The following is a 20,268-nucleotide window of genomic DNA, read 5'->3' on the forward strand; positions in this document are numbered from 1 at the left end:
AAAAGTAATATATATGCACGTATATGTTGTAAACGCCAGTTACCAATTTTATTAACAATAAATTATTGTATTCAATATACATTTTAAAAAGAAAAACATTTAAAAGTGATTCAAATCAAACAAATCAATTATAAATATCGATCATATAAACACATTAATTCATTTATCTATTAAAATTGTGACTATGTAAAACATATTTGTAAATATACTTCTAAAAAAAACGTGATTCAAATTTTCAGCAAAGAAACCACAGTTAGTTTTTAATGTTTTGTGTTACAAAAACCATCATTATATATTATTAATATTTTGAATGTTAAATTACAATGGAACTTGAGTGTATACATTTGAAAAATACATCGATTTCGTTATTTGTGATTGAGTGTAGTTAGAAGTAAAAAAAAAATAATACAAGTTTAGTGTTCTCCGTTCTCGAGTTCATTACTACTTTATTAAAACTGGAAATTTAATATCATTCAAAGTGTTGCAGAATAAATCATCAATTATGGTTAAAAGGTAAGATTTCCTAACAAACATGTCTTTTCTGGATAACTTGTTTCTTCTGTTGTCGATATAATATTTCTTTGATGTCGGATCCAGAATGACTTCTTCAATTAAGGTTAATTATTCCATATCTCAGTATCACAAATTGATCTGTATGATTATTTTTATTTTGTCTAATCAGAAACAGATTTGTTTACATTTGAAACTATATCATTTCATGTTATTATGTAAACATAAGATAATCTAATAATAATAACACCTTCTTCGGAGTGTAATCACTATTATTATATTAAGAAAACCATTATTTAATTAGTAACACTTATGCAATTTCTGGGTTATGTTATGGTTATTACATGTAACGAGGAGAATTAACAGTTTTAAGTTTTCATTTTCCTTCAAAACACTTTCTTATTATATAAAGAAGCAAAACGCCATTTAAATATAAATTTGCAATAACGTCTTATCAGACAGGACTTTGGATATAATAAATATTTTTACGGCGTAGTGCGATTTTTCTTTAAAAAAAAATCGTTAAACAGTTTTAAATCTTTATACCCTGTGTATAAAATTAAAAAAAAAAGTTTCTAAAAGTTGTGTTATTGAAAGTATGGTTAAAGGTAATAAGTAAAAGTTGCCATTGACTTGCAAGTCTGATAAACTGATATTTCTATTCAAAAAATATCGGAAGGGGCCTGTTACTTTTGTATTGTGTACATACTTTTTTTACCTGAATCGTGGGTGAAAGAATTATTTGTGTAGTAGTACCAACTCCCAACTGTTTAAATTGTTCTTTGAATAATCTTACAAGTTACAAGTCGATAATATTTTGGTACAATACAACTTACAGGACATATGGTAATTGTCTGGAACGCACACTATTAGTGACATATTGAGTTTTGCCGTTCATGTTTTTTATTCAAATGTTTTGTCACAAAAAATGTTAACGATCAATATTTACTTGTTTTATAGCCTAGGTTCCATATTTTTATTGGAGGTTAAAAGTGTAAACAATTTGCTTCCTACGAATTCTACTTGATGTAGCTTGATAGAAAGAAAATATTCTTTGAATTAGAAAGTTAGTTTGAGTTTCGAAAATATCAATACTCGCTCGGATTCACCCATTGTGCTGCTCTATTTAAAACCAATAATCCATGTTTTAAACGTGTTTTAAAATCATTTACAGCCCTAAACAAAACTCGCTTTTCTCAATGTTTAACTTCACCGCTTCCGCCAGAACATTTAGAAAACTTTGCTCTAATCTTTTGGAATGCCGGTTTCTAGTGCCGGGTCTCGATGCAGCAGATATTATTTTGTTTCTTCTTCTACATCCCCATTTTTTGATGACTTCAGTGGCTACGCAGACAAGATTCTTCTTATGGTTGAGTAATCTTTTTGTCCTACTAATACTCTTTACTGCCATATATCTTTTACCATAATTTACTATATCTCTTTACTGCCATGTCTCACCTTACTTTCCTTTGTAATTTCATTGATGGTATCCTTTAACAATTTGATTAGCGCTCCAAGCCTAAATAACAATAAAAAATAAGAGGTGTATTGTAAATGGGTCCCTAGCACCTAGACCAAGGGAACTCTTTTTGAGAACTACCTGTCACTCGAAGGCGGTGACGTCTTCGGGCGAGAGTTGTTGTTTTGTTCAGGTGAAGCTATAGGATTCACAGCTTCTCCGCCGGTTAATCGTCCTCCATACTGGCCCTACAAATATGATAATCAGAGATCCTCATATTATGATGGTGGTAGTTCAATCGGCAGTGTCCTGTCACGAGTTCCATCACCTTTCTCAACTGTGCTCTAGTAAGTTTCAGGCGAGTAGAGTCGAATGGCCTAGCTGTGGCCTTCCACAGTCTGGCCTGTCGCATGTCCTACGCAATGTCCCAGCAGGCAAGATGGGCCTATCGTAGTCCATGCTAGATTCGGTAAATTACGGAACATCTGGTTAGGGGAACGACATGCTCAGGTGAAAGGGGCATTTGAGACGACCTTTCTCGTGCCAGCAAGTCCGCTGTTTCATTCTTTTTAGCGTCAGAGTGGATCTCCAAGTCTTTCTAAAGTATGCCTGCTTCTAAATTCCCATTATATATCTGTGGCTAAGAAGCCAATGTAAACAGACTTTGACGTCGCGTATCTGTCTTTTCGGCCACTTATCTATATCTTGGATTTTATCACCCTAGTAATACATTTAATTGCAGTTAGCCGGCAATTTTAGTAGGTTAAATTAGGTTATAGAGGACACACTTAGGCTATAGAACCCATTGTGATACCATATATTTGTTTTACCACCTTTCCGCTGATAATTTCATTTATCAGCTCCTCCATTTCAGACGCTGAGTGCCACCTCCTTCATGCATATACCATGCACTACACCAGCCCATCACTATTAATTAAATTAATTTTGTTGCGACGATATATTAAAAATATATCATTATCGTATTTGATTGAAAGAAAATACGCAGTAATTAATTACCAAGTACCAGTAATTAAGAACTGTATATTTAAAAATGTCGTTGTTTTTATTATTTTCGTGCCAACTTTACAGACATTTGGATTGGTCCTATAAATTCAGCACCATTAAAAATATTACATACTCATTTTTTTAACGCTTTTATTTATATCAAGGCTATAGATATAAAATGCCCTTTGGTAAGACACAATATATTACCATAGGTATAAATTATTTTCATGAAAAAAGAGCAATAAAACACGAAATATGAAATAAATAAAAATTTTAGGTTCTTTAATATTAAACAACTCGTGGTTGTGGTTGAGACCACCCTTATAGCCCAGACCAATAATTTACTGTTACATATAACACCAATATCATCTATAGTGTCTATACATATGTATAAAGTTCTTTGTCCTGAATGACTGACGGATCAACGCACAGCCTAAACCGTTGATAGTAGAGATCTGAAACATGGAGGGTGGTAGGCATCCGATACGACTTATAAAAATTCCTACTCCTAAGGGGGTGAAAAAGGCGATGAAAGTTTTTATTAAAATCCGTCTTTTTTTAGTCTTCACTTAACTAATTTTAAAAATTATTTTACCTATAGAATTTCATTTTGTTATATTGTCAGCAAATAACATGGGATATATTTTATTTAAAAAAAAATTAGGATTCCCCGCCAAAAAACTGAAACCCATTAAATGGCGAACAAAAAGGGGAATTAAGTGAGGGTAAAGGAAGAGAAGGCTACAACGCGGTAGTCTTTGTTTTTAAACTCAAGATTGACGCAAGATTTGAATGTTTGGACATTAGCGTAGTAAAGTGTAGACAACAAGTGAAATTCACATAATTAAAAAAAACAACCGATAATTTTTTTGGCTACGGTACCCTTAACTCGCAGTTGGAACATATCTAGGAACACTCTCCATTAAATTACCTTTTTCCTTAAAGCCTTTTCAAACTGAGCCGATTTTGAAGATCATCGAAAATTTTTTTGTTTTTCGGGTACGGAATCCTAAACTTGCACTTGAAACATGGCTAAGAAGACTTGAAATTACCTTTCATTAAACAAACAAAAAAATCAATATCGATTAATCCGTTTAGGGTGCTACGATGCCACAGACAGACACATACACATAGCATTCAAACTTGTAACACCCCTTTTGTTCGGGGGCTAATAAAATAGCAAAGATAGTTGGTTGTTTAAGGCTTTTTAAAATAAAAAAACTCGAAGAGAAAAGAGTCAGTAACATGAGCTATTTAATAAAAAAAAAAAAAAATAGGATTCCGCAGCAAAAAACTAAAACCTATTAAATGGCGGACAAAAAGGGAAATTAAGTGAGAGTAAAGGAAGAGAAGACCACAATGCGGTAATCTCTGTTTTTAAGAATGAAATTGCCCAGCGACGCCTGTCGTTTGTCTCAAATTAACGCCCATTATCCGTGGTATAGTGTGGACAACAAATGAAATTTACAAAATTTAAAAAACACCCGATAAATTTTTCGGGTACTGAACCCTAAACTTGCAATTGAAACATATCTAAGAACACTCCATAAATTACCTTTTTCCTTTAAGCCTTTTCAAACTAAGCCGATTCTGAAAATCATGCTCAATTTTTTTTTTTTTTTTGGATAGGGAACCCTAAACTCGCACTTTAAACATAGTTAAGAACTACCTTTCACATGAAACAAAAAACAATCTAAATCGATTCATCCGTTTAGGTGCTACGATGCCACAGATAGACAGACAGAGACACACACATAGCGGTCAAACTTGTAACATCCCTTTTTTTAGTTCGGGAGTTAATAAAATAGCAAAGATAGTTGAGTGTTTAAGGTTTTTTAAAATGAACAACTTGAAGAAAAAAGAACGTGTTTTCACTGTTGGGCAAGGTTTTAAAAGCAACAGCTCGCGATTTTCGAAATGAACACAATAATTTCCTATCAAGAAATAAACATACAATTTTGCGTTAATATAAAATAATACCCCAAAAAAACACAAATCCTTTAGTCTTTTTTTTTTTAGAGATAATAATATTCATATGAATTTTTAATAAAAAACACATGCTATGCTATAATAATATACATTTTAGAGCGTATTTTATAATAGTAAATTAGTAGTAACACATAATTCTACATGCATTAAAATATTATTGTAACTATCAAAATATTTATTTAAATAAATTAATATATTTTTATAAAAAAAAGAGTGGTTTTTATTATGCTTTCACAATGTATGTATTTATGCAAATATTGTGGGTATTATGTATGCATTCATAAAATGATTGAGTGACGGACATGCGGATTCTATTATTGTTTATAACAATTAAATTATGCTTTTTACGATTCATTTCATATTAAAACAAGTGAAAACAAACAATTGACTGAGTTAATTGTTGAAATACCATATGTAGACATTGTTGATGACGCAATCGTTTGTTTTTTGACGTCACGTGAATAAAAAGATATATCCATTTTTAAATAGCCACACACACATAACTGATAATCCCATATTAATACATACTATAAAATTTGTAAACAATGTTGTTTATAAAAAAATGTTTTAAATAAAAGTTGTTCATTTTTTTATAACATTTGAACATTTTTTACATTTAAACTTTTGTTCTATCTCTAACGGTTTACAAGATGGGTCCTACGGACCCAAGACCCAATTGAAATATATTGCTCAATCACTAACTTGGCCTCACTTTTTACGTCCTGAGTACGCCATAAAAATTTCATCTTGATATCTCTTTTCGTTATTGAGTTATCTTGTTGACAGAGAGACGGACAGACAACCGGAAATGCACTAATTAGGTAATTCTAAGAACATCTATGCCAAAATGTTTTTTGTAGCATCAATATTTTTAGGCGTTACAAACTTGAGACTAAACTTAGTATAATTTCATATACATTACATATATATTACAGGGTATAAAAAATAGTATTAAATTATTTATTATGTGAGGGCGTGAGTCGTGAGGGCTGGCAAAATGTAGTTTCACACTCTTCTAAAGGGTCCAAATAACATACTAAAAAATCAGCTTTACATCACGTTTTTCGATTTTAATGTAGAATCTGAGTGGCGTAATATTGGCAAGATTTACTAGGATGATTCCATGTCTATGTTTCACACGTCTAAAAAGTTGACAGTGTCAAATGAACGTCATCGGATAATTTTTAGCTTTAAAAAATTGTTTATAAGGTTCCGAGATTATTCGGGAGCACTTAATAACTACCCGACTCTTTAATCGCTCAATTCTTTAGGAAAAATAAATAACCAAATAAATTTCACAATAGCTGAAGACAAAATTAAAAATATTGCACTGATTAAGGTAGTACGAGCGCCAAGCTAAGCTTAGACTTGTGGTTGAAATTATTTATACCTTTGTCTGCTAGCTTCCTTTCAGTAAAGTTGATTTCAACTTCAATGATGAATTTTTTTATAACTTCATGAATGTAAACGAAAAATAAGAATAAAATTTTTTGATCGATATTTTGAAAATTATTCCAGATATCGAAAAATTCTATTCTTATTTTTCGTCCTATATTGTCAAGGTATAACATAATTCACCATCAAAATTGAAAATATATATTTTTAAAAATTCCTGTCTCGACTACCGTGCTCATACATCCTTAATTAGCCGAGCTCAACAGATTTTTTTTGGTTTTCAATAATTTATTAACATTTTAACTTTAATTTAAATAGTTTTTTTAATTTCCACCGACTAGTTTTGGAGAAATCTATGAGAACATATCATCCATCTACAGTTTTCCCATAAGACCAATGTTAACGCCTGCTTTTGAAGTCATTTATTTATTTAAATAATTGGATAAACCCCCACCCCACTAAAATTTTCAGAATTGGTATAGACTAAGTCCAACTTCATATAAAAAAAACCAAGCTTTTTATTTAAAATTGCCTTGGTGGTCGTACTACCTTAAAAACGCAATCGCATATTATTATTATTATTAAAAAACTATTTATTTTATTATCAACTAAAATCGTTGAAATTCAAATATAGACAAGACTAGTTGTTTGTTTCAACAAGTGTTTTTCTTAGTAAATAGTAATACAGATGTACAACCCTTTTTTGGCAGAAGGTTTGTTGTGTGTCACTGACTTCTCATTACTAGTTCTTCCGTTTAAGAAGAACTAGTAGGTATTTAAGTACCTACATTATGTATAAATAAATCTAAGTACACACATATTTAAGAATTACGCCTCCCCATTTTATTGGAAATATAACCCAAAAGATATGTCAACAAAATCTTAAGGTACCTGTACACTGTAGCTAAAACTTAAAAAAATAGGTGTTTATAACATTAAAGTTCTCTGTACATTGCAGAGATTTAGAAATTTCTTCCTTGCACATCTTTTAAGATGTTTCGATACCAAAGAGAAAGTGTTACGAAAATTCTGAAATTTTGTTTCAATTAATGAGTATTTAATACACATATAAATATGATCAACGATAATAAATGAGAACTCTAGGATATGTCGAAATAAATTCCGATTTTTGCTCCCATTTCCTAGATCAATTTTTGTATTTTATAAATACGTATTTTGACTACCAAGTAGTCATCATCAGTATGAATTAGCTAATCGTAATTTCTCTTATGTTACTACTAAGGATTAGGAACTCATTTTAGAAGTTTTAGGTTCGATTTTTTAATTTTATGGTCATTTTCCATAACGTGAGCGGCTCACATGATTATTCTATTCTTCCGTATTTTATATATCCCATATGTTCTTTAAATCTTGTAATAATTTGTCTTCTACTTTGACTTACATATTTCTTCGAACAATTTTGACATCCAATGCAATATATTCCCGATTGTTGTTCGTTGTTAACCTGAAAATAGCTCCCATCAGTAGAACTAAATTGAAATAATTACTTGGAAATCCGAAAGATAAAATTAACAACGAACAACAATCGGGAATATATTGCATTGGATGTCAAAATTGTTCGAAGAAATATGTAAGTCGAAAGTGGAAGACAAATTATTATAAGATTTAAAGAACATATGGGACATATAAAATACGGAAGAATAGACAAATCTTGTGTAGCCGCCCACGTTATGAAAAATGACCATAAAATTGACAAATCGAACTTGAAACTTAATCCTTGCCAATTAGACGCTTATGAAAGTATCTACATTCAAAAATTGGGTGATGAAACAATGAACTTAGACAAGGAACCTATTCCAAATTCGGATTTAATAAAAATTGCAAAATCAAGGTTGAATTTCTAAAATTGGTAATACGTTGTGAAAATAAAATACTATTTATTTTTATGATTTATTTATAATTTTTAATTTAAGTTTGATTTGTAATTTATTATTTTTTAAAATGTCCAAATTTAAACGTCAAAAATACTCTAATGTCGTTGCGCAGAAGGATCATGCTCATTGACCAAGCACTAGTCATCTGATGGAAGCTGATTGGCTGACGTCAATGACACTACAATTTGGCAGATACTTTGAACAGTATAAATTTTAGGTACACGAAAACATCGATGTGCAGTCCGCCACTAAATTAGCAACGAGTAACATAAGAGTAATTACGATTAGCTAATTCATACTGATGATGACTACTTGGTAGTCGAAATACCTTAATTAGTTTTATAGTTAGTTATGGTTTTTTTTTTTTTCTGAATCGCCTCAACAACCTTTACTTCAAGAAATCAAAAAGTACACTTAATCTGTCTTGTACCATGTTTTAAACCCTTAAATTGTTGCAAATCAAATATGCAGACAGAATTTTGTAGTAAATAATTACAGACATTTTTTTTTTTACTACAAAAACTTAAAAATATTATATTATTATAAAATTGTTACACGAACACAAAATAATACAATTCCACAATGTTATGAAATATTTAGCGACTAATCACGAAGCACCGTTAATTACATGTCACGATAACAAAAACATATTGGTGATAATAAACAATTGATTGAGTAACTTGTTAGAATACTCGGTATAGAAAATGTTGAATGTTAGTGTTTACATTATTTTTAATAAATTAGAAAAGTTTCAAAAAACCATTTCGGACGCCATTTGTTTTGGTTTTTGAAAATTTTTGAAAGTATTTTTATAGACTTTTTTGTTTTTTCATTTTTCAAGAACCTTTAGTTGAAGCTACCTCCAAATTTGAACTCCCAATCTTTTGTAGTATTGGAGGAAAATAGAAATCAACTTTGTGCCCTTTGTCCTAACTTGCGTCCTCACGAGTAAACAGTGATGTTTACGAAAAAATGTTTCCAGCAAAAGTTATTTATTTTTTTTATAAGGAAAATTTTTTATATTTAAACTTTTGTTCTATCTCCAACGGTTTACAAGATGGGATCCTAGATCCAATACGTAGCTGATTTACGAAGTCAAACTCATTTTTTCATCCAGCTTGATATCCCTTTTTGTTTTTGAGGTATCGTGTTAATTTTTTATTTTATGAACACTTATTACAAAATTTTGTTCATATCATCAATATTTCTAAGCGTTACAATTTTGGAACTAACTTAGTTTTTAAAAGCGCAAACTATTGTTTTTGCTACTTTTAGGCTTTAGATTTAGCTAAATTATATTATTAACGACTAAGATTTGCCTAAATTCATTTTGACATAAAATTTTTTGCGTTGATGAAATTAAGTTACGGTTGGTTTAATACCCAGAAAGAAAGTACATAAAGCAGAAAACTATTTGAAGGTTGTGAATATTATTATAAAAATGATTTGCCACATAATACTGTTACACAATATTGTTAAAATGAAAAAAAATGAAAATGCGAATTTTGTTATGAAAATCGGTATGTTCTGAGCAAATTTGTCTAATAATTTTTTTCGATATCTCTAACCATCTCTGATGCTAGGAAAAATATTAAGAATCGGCCCTATTTGTTAATTTGTAGTAGGCTGAGTTTAAAGTACAGATTTCGGTTAAGTATTTTAAAAAATGTGACTCATCGTTCTGTATGACTGTGCAAAAATTTCAAATCGATATATTCTTATAAATAACGAAAATATGACGGTCTCTTCATCTTAAATGCGACACACTGTATATGTAGATAATTGATTTATAATGATTATTTAAAGTAAATCTCCGAAAATTCGGAAATAACACAATACGGCTTAATCGAAACTTTAAAGTCCAAAAAATTTGGCTTATGCAAAATCAAAAATTTGATTGACCAAGACTCATCTCTGCAAGACCTAGAATCGATTCTGCAAGACCAAGACATATTTCTGCAAGACCGAGACTAAAACTAATAATGCAAAACCAATACCAAGATACAATATTTTTGCAAGACTAAGACAATTATGGCCTTGGTTTTATTCTCCAAGTTTCGCTCATCCATAGCTAAGAAAAAAGACAATAGGCTTCTGTCCTAAATTTTAAAAATTGGTTTATACGTTATATCAAGTATCTGATTTACACCAAGATTTTATATTATATTTAATAAAAAAAACTTTTAACAAAAAGAAAACTGACTTCAAAAGAAAAACTTTTCCAGAATAAATTAATATGGTGCCAGCCAAGGAAACAACTCTGACAGAACAGTTTGCTACAATAGCTTGGCTGACACCGACTCCAAAAGAACAATAATTATAACCACATTATATTATCGTAATTTTTTTTTTACTTTTTAGTGCGTATTAATTTATATTGGAAAAGTTTTTCTTTTGAAGTCGGTTTTCTTTTTGTTAAAATTTTTTTTATTTTGTGATTTTTAGTGAATCTGAAGTACACTAACTAATTTGTCACTAAAAAAGAATCATCGAAATCGGTTGCCTTGATATTGAGTTATTCGTCCTGTTGTACAAATGCAAATTTAAGACTTTTATGGTTTTCTCATAAATGCCGTTGTCAGAAATAGACCAAAATGAAATGAGACCACACGGGGAGCACCAGCTTTCAAACAGATAAAGAATCATCAAAATCGGTTCACCCAGTCAAAAGTTCTGAGGTAACACACATAAAAGAAAAAATACAGTCGAATTGATAGCTTCCTCCGTTTTTGTTTGAAGTCGGTTAAAAAAATACCATTTACCTTATGTATTTTGCATTTTAAAAAACCAATTCAAATTTACTTCAAAAACATTGTAGAGTGCCATGACGTCTTGAATGACATCATTACATGACATATAATTTTTTAATATGCAAGTTTACAAGCATTTGCAAGTTAACATGTTTTTGTATTTTTAAGCTTACATAGCCTTTCATAGCTTTATATTTTTATACCATGCATATATGTAATTTGCAAGGTATACTAAGTTTAGTCCCAAGTTTGTAACGCTTAAAAATATTGGTGCTACGCAAAAAATTTTGCTATAGGTGTTCATAGAATCACCTTATTAGTCCATTTCCGGTTGTCCGTCCGTCCGTCCGTCTGTGGACACGATAACTCAAAAACGAAAAAAGATATCGAGCTGAAATTACAGCGTACTCAGGGCGTAAAATGTGAGGTTAAGTTCGTAAATGAGCATCATAGGTCAATTGGGTCTTGGGTCCGTGGGACCCATCTTGTAAACCGTTAGAGATAGAATAAAAGATTAAATGTAAAAAATGTTCCTTATAATAAAATAAACAACTTTTGTTTGAAACATTTTTTCGTAAACATCACTGTTTACCCGTGAGGGCGGCAATTAGGCGGAAATTTTATAATAGGTACTGTACTTGAATATCAGTTATGTATGTGTGACATGTATGTATGTGTTATGTGATAAAGAAATCAACACTGACTATGCATGGTATTTCAACAATTAGCTCAGTCAATTGTTTGTTTGCACTTGTTCTTTATTCTTTGTGGACACAAGCCTATTACACGCAAAACAATACAAAGATGCAGCCAATTAAAATAAATGATTTCCGCACTCCTAATTTTTGTTGTTTGAAAGTAAAATAGGAGAAAATTATTCACATTGATGAGTGAATGGACGTGGCGATAATTATTCAGGCTTTTAAGTTGAATGACTTGCAATGTGTTTTTCTTCGCTTGTGCAAATTTACTTTTAGTATTAAAATATTTCAACCCTGACACAAATTTAATCCTCTATATTATGTGTGTGTGACAATACTATTCGTTTTTTTTTTGTTGTTGTTGTGTTTTTGTCGTAAATAATGATTATTATTTATTATTAAGTTTACTTTTTATTATATATTTATTTTATTGTTTTAAATTAAAGGTACAGTCAAATCTAGCTATAACGACGTTGAAGGATACTACATTTGTAATATTATACGAATATAGTATTTTATATGAATCGTTTAGTCGCGGAAACGAAACATTAAAAACAGTCAAAGTTCGAAAAATTTTAACGGTAGGTTGCGGATTCGTTAGAGGGTCAGTAAATTTTGTGACATAAATTAAAAATATGCACTGCGCATAAATATTATGCATTTTATGATTTTAACGTAAATACTCAATTCACAATTCTGTTAATAGTAATGAAAATGATTCCAAACCGGCGCGGTGTCGCTGTTACTCGGAGGTATTTGGAGTCGCTGTACACGAATATCGCTACAGAATTGGTCTCCGAGGTTCCTGGTGATCAGGGTGAGTGGTATACCTGTTGTCCCTTGGAGTTTTCGGAAATTCGTTATGTAATCGGTCCAAACTAGTTACTCGGGAGTTTTAGGAGTCGATGAACATGAATATCGCGACAGAATCGTCCACCGAGGTATCTGGTGCCCATAGTGAGTGGTATCCTCGTAGTTCCCCGTGAATTAATTTTATTATGATAATAAAAAATCATGTAATAATAACATAAATTTATGGGGAAAACGAGTATAATGTTTACCCTGGACAACCTCGGTACCTCGGTACAACAAAGGTACTTCATAGACCAATTCTGTCGGAATATTCGTGTTCAGTGACCCCGAAAACTCCCGAGTAAAAAGTTTGGAAGATTATATAATGATTTTTCCGAAAACTCCAAGCGACGACGAGAATGCCAAAACCTTCAGCTTTCGGAGGAAATGCTACTTAAAAATTTGTGTCATTATTGCATTTAATCGAAATAAAAATTCTTGAAACATTTAAAATGCAATATTAGATGATTTTTCAGAGAAAATTCGCTTAGCTCACGCAACTTCTGCGGTACGAATTTTTTCATTTCGAAGTCCTTTAATAGTTGATTCTCATATAAAAATTAATATGTTTCTATTTAAACCATTTTTTCGAAAATCGTCAGCTTTCGGAGGAAATGCGTCTTAAAAATATGTCATTATTGTATTTAATCGAAAGAAAAATTTTCAAAATAAAAATTATTGAATAATTTTAAATGCAATATTAGAGATTTTTTAATTTTATTCTACAGAGAATTCGCTTAACTAACGCATCTTCTGCGCTACGAATTTATTTAATTTCGAAGTCATTGTTTTAAATAAAGGTATCATTAAAATGATAAACGGTGTGTAATTTATGTGAATAATATTCACTTTTATATGTTTGTTTTTGTTTTTGTTGTTTTTTTTTTTTTTTGTTTTTTTGTTCACACAGTTAAATGTTTTTGAAGAAAAAAAAAAGTTAAACAGAGAGAATAGGTTGTTGTTGCTGGTAGTTGTAAATTCAATATTTATTTTTGAAAATTTATTTTTGTTTGGTGAAGAGTGTGAGAGAGATTTGCTTTGTTTTTGTTGTAAAATGATGGAAAGTAAAAGATTCATTTGTATTTGTCATTCGTTTTTTTATTATTGTACGACAGTTTGTGTCTTTTGTATCTAAGGTAGTACGAGCGCCTTGGCAAGTTTAAACTTGTGGTTGAAATTATTTTTACCTTATTTTTAACAAAATTGATTATGAATTTCATGAATGTAGACGAAAAATAAGAATACAATTTTTCTATATCTGCTTTGGTTTTCAAAATAGCGAAAGATTCTTACTTACTCGTTTTATATTGTTTAGTTATAACATAATTCACCATCAAAATTGAAAAAATCTATATTTTTTAAATTTGTGTCTCCACCACCGAGTGTGCACATACATCATTAATTAGCCGAGCACAACGGGTTTTTTTTGTTTCCAATAATTATTGATTAAGATTTAAACTTTAATTTAAATAGTTTTTATTCCATCGACTAGTTTTAGAGAAGTCTATGAAAACATATCCATCTACCATTATGCCTAATTTTCAACTCATTTATTTTCAGAATTGATTTAGGCTTAGTCCGATTTTATATTAAAAAAAAAATCAAGCTTTTTATCCAAAATTGCCCTGGCACTCGTATATCTGTAACCGTTTTTTTTTATACATTAATTCATAATAATTGTAGATCATGAAACACGAGTCTTGAATAAACTAGCTGTATACGAATTAAGAGAGGTAATAGCAGCATTCTTTAATTGGCTCCATTTGCTTCTCAAAATACAGTAAACTAGTGTTCCGCAGGAAAAGGCCTTAGAACCTCATTTGTTTTATTCAATTTTTGCAAAAAAATTATTCAAAAATTGTATCATCTTTGTAGCATCTTTATAAACTGTACTAGTGTGTCGCATTTAAGATGAAGACATCCTCATATTTGTGTTATTTATACGAATATCGATTTGAAATTTTGCACAGTCATACAGGGTGATGGTGCACATTTTTTTAAGATACTTAACCGAAATTAGAACTTAAAACTCAGAATACTAAAAATTGACAAATTTGGCCGATTCTTAATATTTGTCTAACAAAATTCACATGTTTAATTTTTTCATTATTTTAGTATTTACTCAAAATTATTACAAGTTTATTAAAATATGTATTTGAATACATAACGGTATTCAATTATCAATTTATCCAGTTTTTACATTCCATAGCAGGCATGGACGAATTATTATAAGTAGTAATCACCATTGTTACAACTTTAATTTGTGCTATAAACTTTATTGTGTGTCTCTTTATCCAAGACCGCATTGCTCAAAGAGGAGGAAGCGAGACGGGCATACGACTCTTCTACCTATCTCAGCATCTCTTATAGTAATGAGATTGGTAGACAAAAATTGATGTCTCTTTGTCTTACTTGTATTATTGGTTGACACTGGTTAGGTTGTCCCTGCCTTGCTCGTTATTTAGTTACAGAAGTCTGAAGGACTTCTCTGAGTCACATTTGCCTATGCCTGTTCCATAGCACACTAGTTTAATTTTTAATTTTATAACTACGGAATGTAAAAACTGAATAAATTTATAATTTTAATTTTGTCATGAAAATCGATATGTGGGTGTAAAAAAATATTCTAAGCAACTTTTTCTAATAATAATATTTTCGATGTATTTAACCATCTCTGACGCTAGACAAAATATTAAAAATCGGCAATATTTGTCCATTTTTAGTAGTCTGAGTTCAGTTTCGGTTCTTAAATGTGACACACTGCATCTATTCGCTCCGTGCGTGATTTGCGTTTCCATGGTAACGATACACTACTTTAATTATAGAATTGTATGGATGCATTTATAATTGTATGGATTGCATTGAAGACTTACATTTAAAATTTAATATTATTGTCTCACAAATTTAAATAAATAATTATGATAATTTACATTTGAAAAATAATATTTGTTCAATTTGATTTCTTATTTTCACAATTTTTAATGCATTAAGTTTAATTATAGTTCGTGCTTTTCAATAATTTTAATTTGACATTTCTATAACATTAACATGTAAAGAACTGCAAATTAGTCATAACAGCCCCCTTTAACTCCAAAATTTTTCACTTAAAGCGCTAGCATCGATTTTATTGTCCCTACCATGACTACGCACACAACGAATATTCTACATCATTGAACTGACTAATAATAAGTACACGACCCTTAATATTGAAATTCAGAGTTCAATTTATATGTTATAATGTATTAATAACTTATGCATCTACCGTTACCGTTCACTTACCGTTTTACTACCTAATTCTAATACATGTTCTAACACGCACTTGGTACATCTTTATTTTTTTTTTTGTCATGGTATTAGGAATACTAGGAACCATAATAATTCTATTGTAAGCATAAAATGTAAATGTTACTAAACAAAGAATTACAAATATGTACAAAATAATTTTTATGATTCAGTTATAATAATGTAGATATGATGCCTTGCATATTGTTTAGCAATGACTCAGACTCATCGCATAATGTGATGTAGAAACATGTATATTGTGTGATGAATCATTGGGGAATAATCTAATTGTAGCTCTGAATTGACTATACACATGTGTTTGTTTATTTCATCAGTACAATAATAGGGGGGAGTGAAGTACCAGAGACGATTTTTACTACACAAATGGAATCTTGACGATTTTTATACTGCCGACAAAAGACACATTTACGGTTCCCTCGGCAATAATAGAAAAAATAAATTAGTAGATAAGGATTCGAATTTTTAGTATGTTATAGTTCACGAAATATATTATTATATAAAACAAAAATTTAGGTACCTTGTCGATCAATTAAGAGAGTAATTCTTAATTAAAAATACACTAAATAACATAACCATCTTCATAACAGGTTATGTTATTTGGTGTATTTTTAATTAATTAATTCCTCTCTTAATTGATCGATAAGATACCCAAATTTTTGTTTTATACAATAATACATTTCGTTAACTATAACATACTAAAAATTCAGAGCATTATCTACTAATTTATTTTTTTCTATTACTGGCGAGTCACCCTCCTTAACTGAAACAAAACTTATAAATTGCATGAGGATTTTTACATGTTTTAGGGTCAAAGAGAATATTAACCTCATGATAACCAACCAATTAGTTCATTTTTACTCATCACTTAATAACTTTTGTCCCAAACATGGGACATTCATTTTTCATTTTAAATGACGAAAAATAACAAACTTCGATAGATTATGTGCCATCCATGTACGGGAAATTTTGAACTATTAGGTTTACTTTATTTTTAAACTTTCAAATTAACGGGTAGTTATAATATTCAATTCAAAAATTATGAAAAACAAAATTCTGTGTCAGTTGGGCTGACACATGGGAAATCAATCGGTTATAAAAGTTGACATGATGTTAAGCAATGGGCTATGTATTTCAAATTGGAGTTTTAAATAACGATGATTTTTCAAGACATCAGTTTCGAGCAAACTTAAATAGATCTGAGATTTAACAAAACAAATGAAAACAAACAATTAACAGAGTTAATTGTTGAAATACCTTGTATAGAAAGTGTTGAATGCACTACTTGCAATATTTTTTTAAAAGTTAGAATAGTTTTAAGTATATTGTAGAATATTTTTTTGTATTTTGGCAATGTTTCACAAGACCATTGGTTGAAGCTACCTACAAATGGTCAACTCCCTATTATAGTTTTGGAGAAAATGGTCACCAAAGTTTGCTGTCTTAATTTGAGCGTCTTCACGGGTAAACAGTGATGTTATCAAAAAAAAGTTGATTATTTTTTATTTAGAAACATTTTTTTAAACAATTAAACTTTTGTTGTATCTTTAACGGTTTACAAGGGCTTCTACGAACCCAAGACCCAAATAATCTATGTTACTCATTTACAAAAACAATTTTTACGCCCTGAACACGCTATAAGAATTTCAGCTTGATATATCTTTTAGTTTTTGTATTATCGTGATGATGGACGGACGGACAGACAGTCAGGCAGACGTATGAACTAATTAGATAATTTTATGAACACCTACACCAAAATTTGGTTCGCATTATGAATATTTCTACGCGTTACAAAAGGACTAAAATTAGTATACCTTGGTATGTATTACATATATACAGGATATAAAAGTTTTGTCGTAATTAATGTGATCGGAAATTGGGTGAGATTCCAACTACTAATGTGAGAGGCGTCCAGAACAAAATCCTGATTTATATTTCGGGGTAGAGAAAGTCTTCTTTATAAGAAAGATCGAATGATTTATAAAAATGAGTGGAGGTACTACACATTACCCTATAAATATAATAAAGTTGTAGGTAGACGAACGACATTCATCAATTACATTTTCTGATAATAAAATTATATTATTGTTATTCACGTGGTGGATCTTTTGTTTTTATAACTCATGGTGATGTTACTAATGTACCATTCTAATGTATGTATGTAATGTATGTAGGTATGTATGTGTATGTAGTATGTATGTATGTATGTATGTATCCTACGTACATGTGTGATGATGACGACTACTTTGTTACATTTTAAATAAAATAATGTCTAAACAAAACATTTTAATAATTAATTATTTCAAATGAAATTGGTAATTTTCATTGTAATTGTACAGAAAAAAAAGTACATGTATGGAGGGTACTTCCAATTACAATGCGTCATTGAAACGTGAAAATAAAAAGGTTTTATATGAGAAAATTATTTTTGTATAATTTTTTATGATAGCGTTGGATGATGATGATGATGAGGGTATCATGTCTGCTTTCCACAGAACGTTGATCAGCATGTTTCTCCAATTTACTCTGTCTTTAGCCATGTGCACAATTTTACTAGAGTTTAAGTTTGTAATTCTAAGCTATTAAGATAGCTTAAACGTTTTCTTCCCTTTACTTTTTTTCCTTCAAACTTTCCCGTCAAACATATCATTTCGAAACCATTCTTTCTGATTATGTGACCGAAGGATGATAATTGCCTGCGAAGAACATTGTTTAAAAGTTCCTTTTTAGCTTTCGCATTTTTTTAACACTTTTTGATTTGTCACATAATCATTCCATTTTATTTTAAAAATTTTTCTCCAACACCAAACTTCAAAAGATTCAATCGATTTTTTAAGTTTTTGTTAATAGTACAGGATTCACAACCGTATGTCAAAGTTGACCACTCACATGTTTTCAACACTAATTGTTTTGTTCGAATTTTAATATTTTTATTGGATAGAATTTTTTTGAGCCTGTTGAAATTAACTTGGCTGTTGAAATTCGTCTCTTTATTTCATTATTGAATCTTCCGTCGTTTGATATTAGGGCACCTAAGTAGATATGTTTGTCGACAAATTTAACGGGGGTATTATCAATCATAATATTACAAGGTTGTGTTGTCACCTATTCATATCTAAAGCTTTGCTAAGTTCAGTTAACTTGTTTATTAATACTTGCAGTTTATGTTCATTATCGGTTATTAAAATTTATCATCAGCATATATCAGATTATTGACGTTTATACACCAATTTTAATCCCTTCAAGGTTATTTAGCTCAGTAAATATACTTTCTGTATACATGTTTAATAGCAAAGGTGACAGTATGCATCCCTGTCTTACACCTTTTTTAATCGGTATTTCCTTTAATGAGTTATTTCCTATCTTTATTACCGCAGTTTGATTCCAGTACATGTTGATAATTAATGTTGCGTTGGATATCTGCAAATTTTGACTCTTTTCGTTTATCGAATTTCCCATGAAAATGTAATAAATTTACCTTGTACCTATGGATAGATTTTTTACATTCATAAATTGGTATTTTTTTCGCCATGTCAGATACTACAATACTAAATGTTATTATCATTATTTAAAAAAACTATCCAGAAAAAAAATTTTCATAATTACAACCTCATCCCGAAGTTGAACGTTTCATGTTGAAATGAAGGGAAAATACTTTCAAACAATTTCCTAATGATTGAAATAAATACAGCTAAATAATTGTATTTAAAAATAGAATGAGATTAAATTTAAAATATGAATTCATTGATACAAAATCACTGAGGTTAAATAAACAAAATCATTACTTTTATGAAAGAGATTGATTTTAGTTTAAAGTCATGCATTTTTTTTATGGAAAGTAAAATTGTACTTAGTTGGAATATATAATCGTTTAAGTAAAACGAATAGACGAATTAAAAGAAAATTTCTTTGCGTTTGTTGTAAATATAGGATTTTGTTACTACGGACACATACCTGCCATTTTTTTAAAATAAACCTGATAAACCTTCTCATGGTTGTGACAATCACATAAGTGTTTTGTTATTATATTTATAAGTGTTAGAACCAATCAAAAAAAGATTTTTTTAAAACTAATTTCAAAAACAATATTTGAAGTTTAACTTGTGTCAATTTCATCACTGAACCCCGTACAGCAGTTGCATCACATTCGTGGCCCCATTCGCCATATTTGCTCTCGCCGTGAGCTTGAGACAATATCATATCGGTTGATGTACCTACTCGTTTTTTTATGTTAAGTTTCAATTACGATTGGAGGTGACAATGTTTGAAAACTCATAAATTGACATAAGGATAGAATTAATTCTTTCGGAGCTCTTTGCCAATCAACCTCTGGAAGTTACGATTTCGAATTGGATATATTCATGCAAATTCCTTCGGGTGATAATTAAAAACAAGAACTAATAATTTTATGT

The 20,268-nt window shown here is 30.1% G+C and overlaps 1 protein-coding gene across 1 annotated transcript in view; it reads left to right on the forward strand.

The window, feature by feature from the left end:
- Positions 1–243: 243 nt before the first annotated feature.
- Positions 244–20,268, forward strand: part of LOC123293845 (protein pellino) — a 72,363-nt gene continuing 52,338 nt past the window's right edge. The window contains exon 1 of the mRNA XM_044874793.1: positions 244–513. Coding sequence (XP_044730728.1) covers positions 503–513 — 11 coding nt within the window. The 5' untranslated portion in view covers positions 244–502. The remainder of the gene's footprint in view (positions 514–20,268) is intronic.

This window comes from Chrysoperla carnea, chromosome 2 (assembly GCF_905475395.1).
Source record: "Chrysoperla carnea chromosome 2, inChrCarn1.1, whole genome shotgun sequence".
Taxonomy (NCBI): Eukaryota; Metazoa; Arthropoda; class Insecta; order Neuroptera; family Chrysopidae; genus Chrysoperla; species Chrysoperla carnea.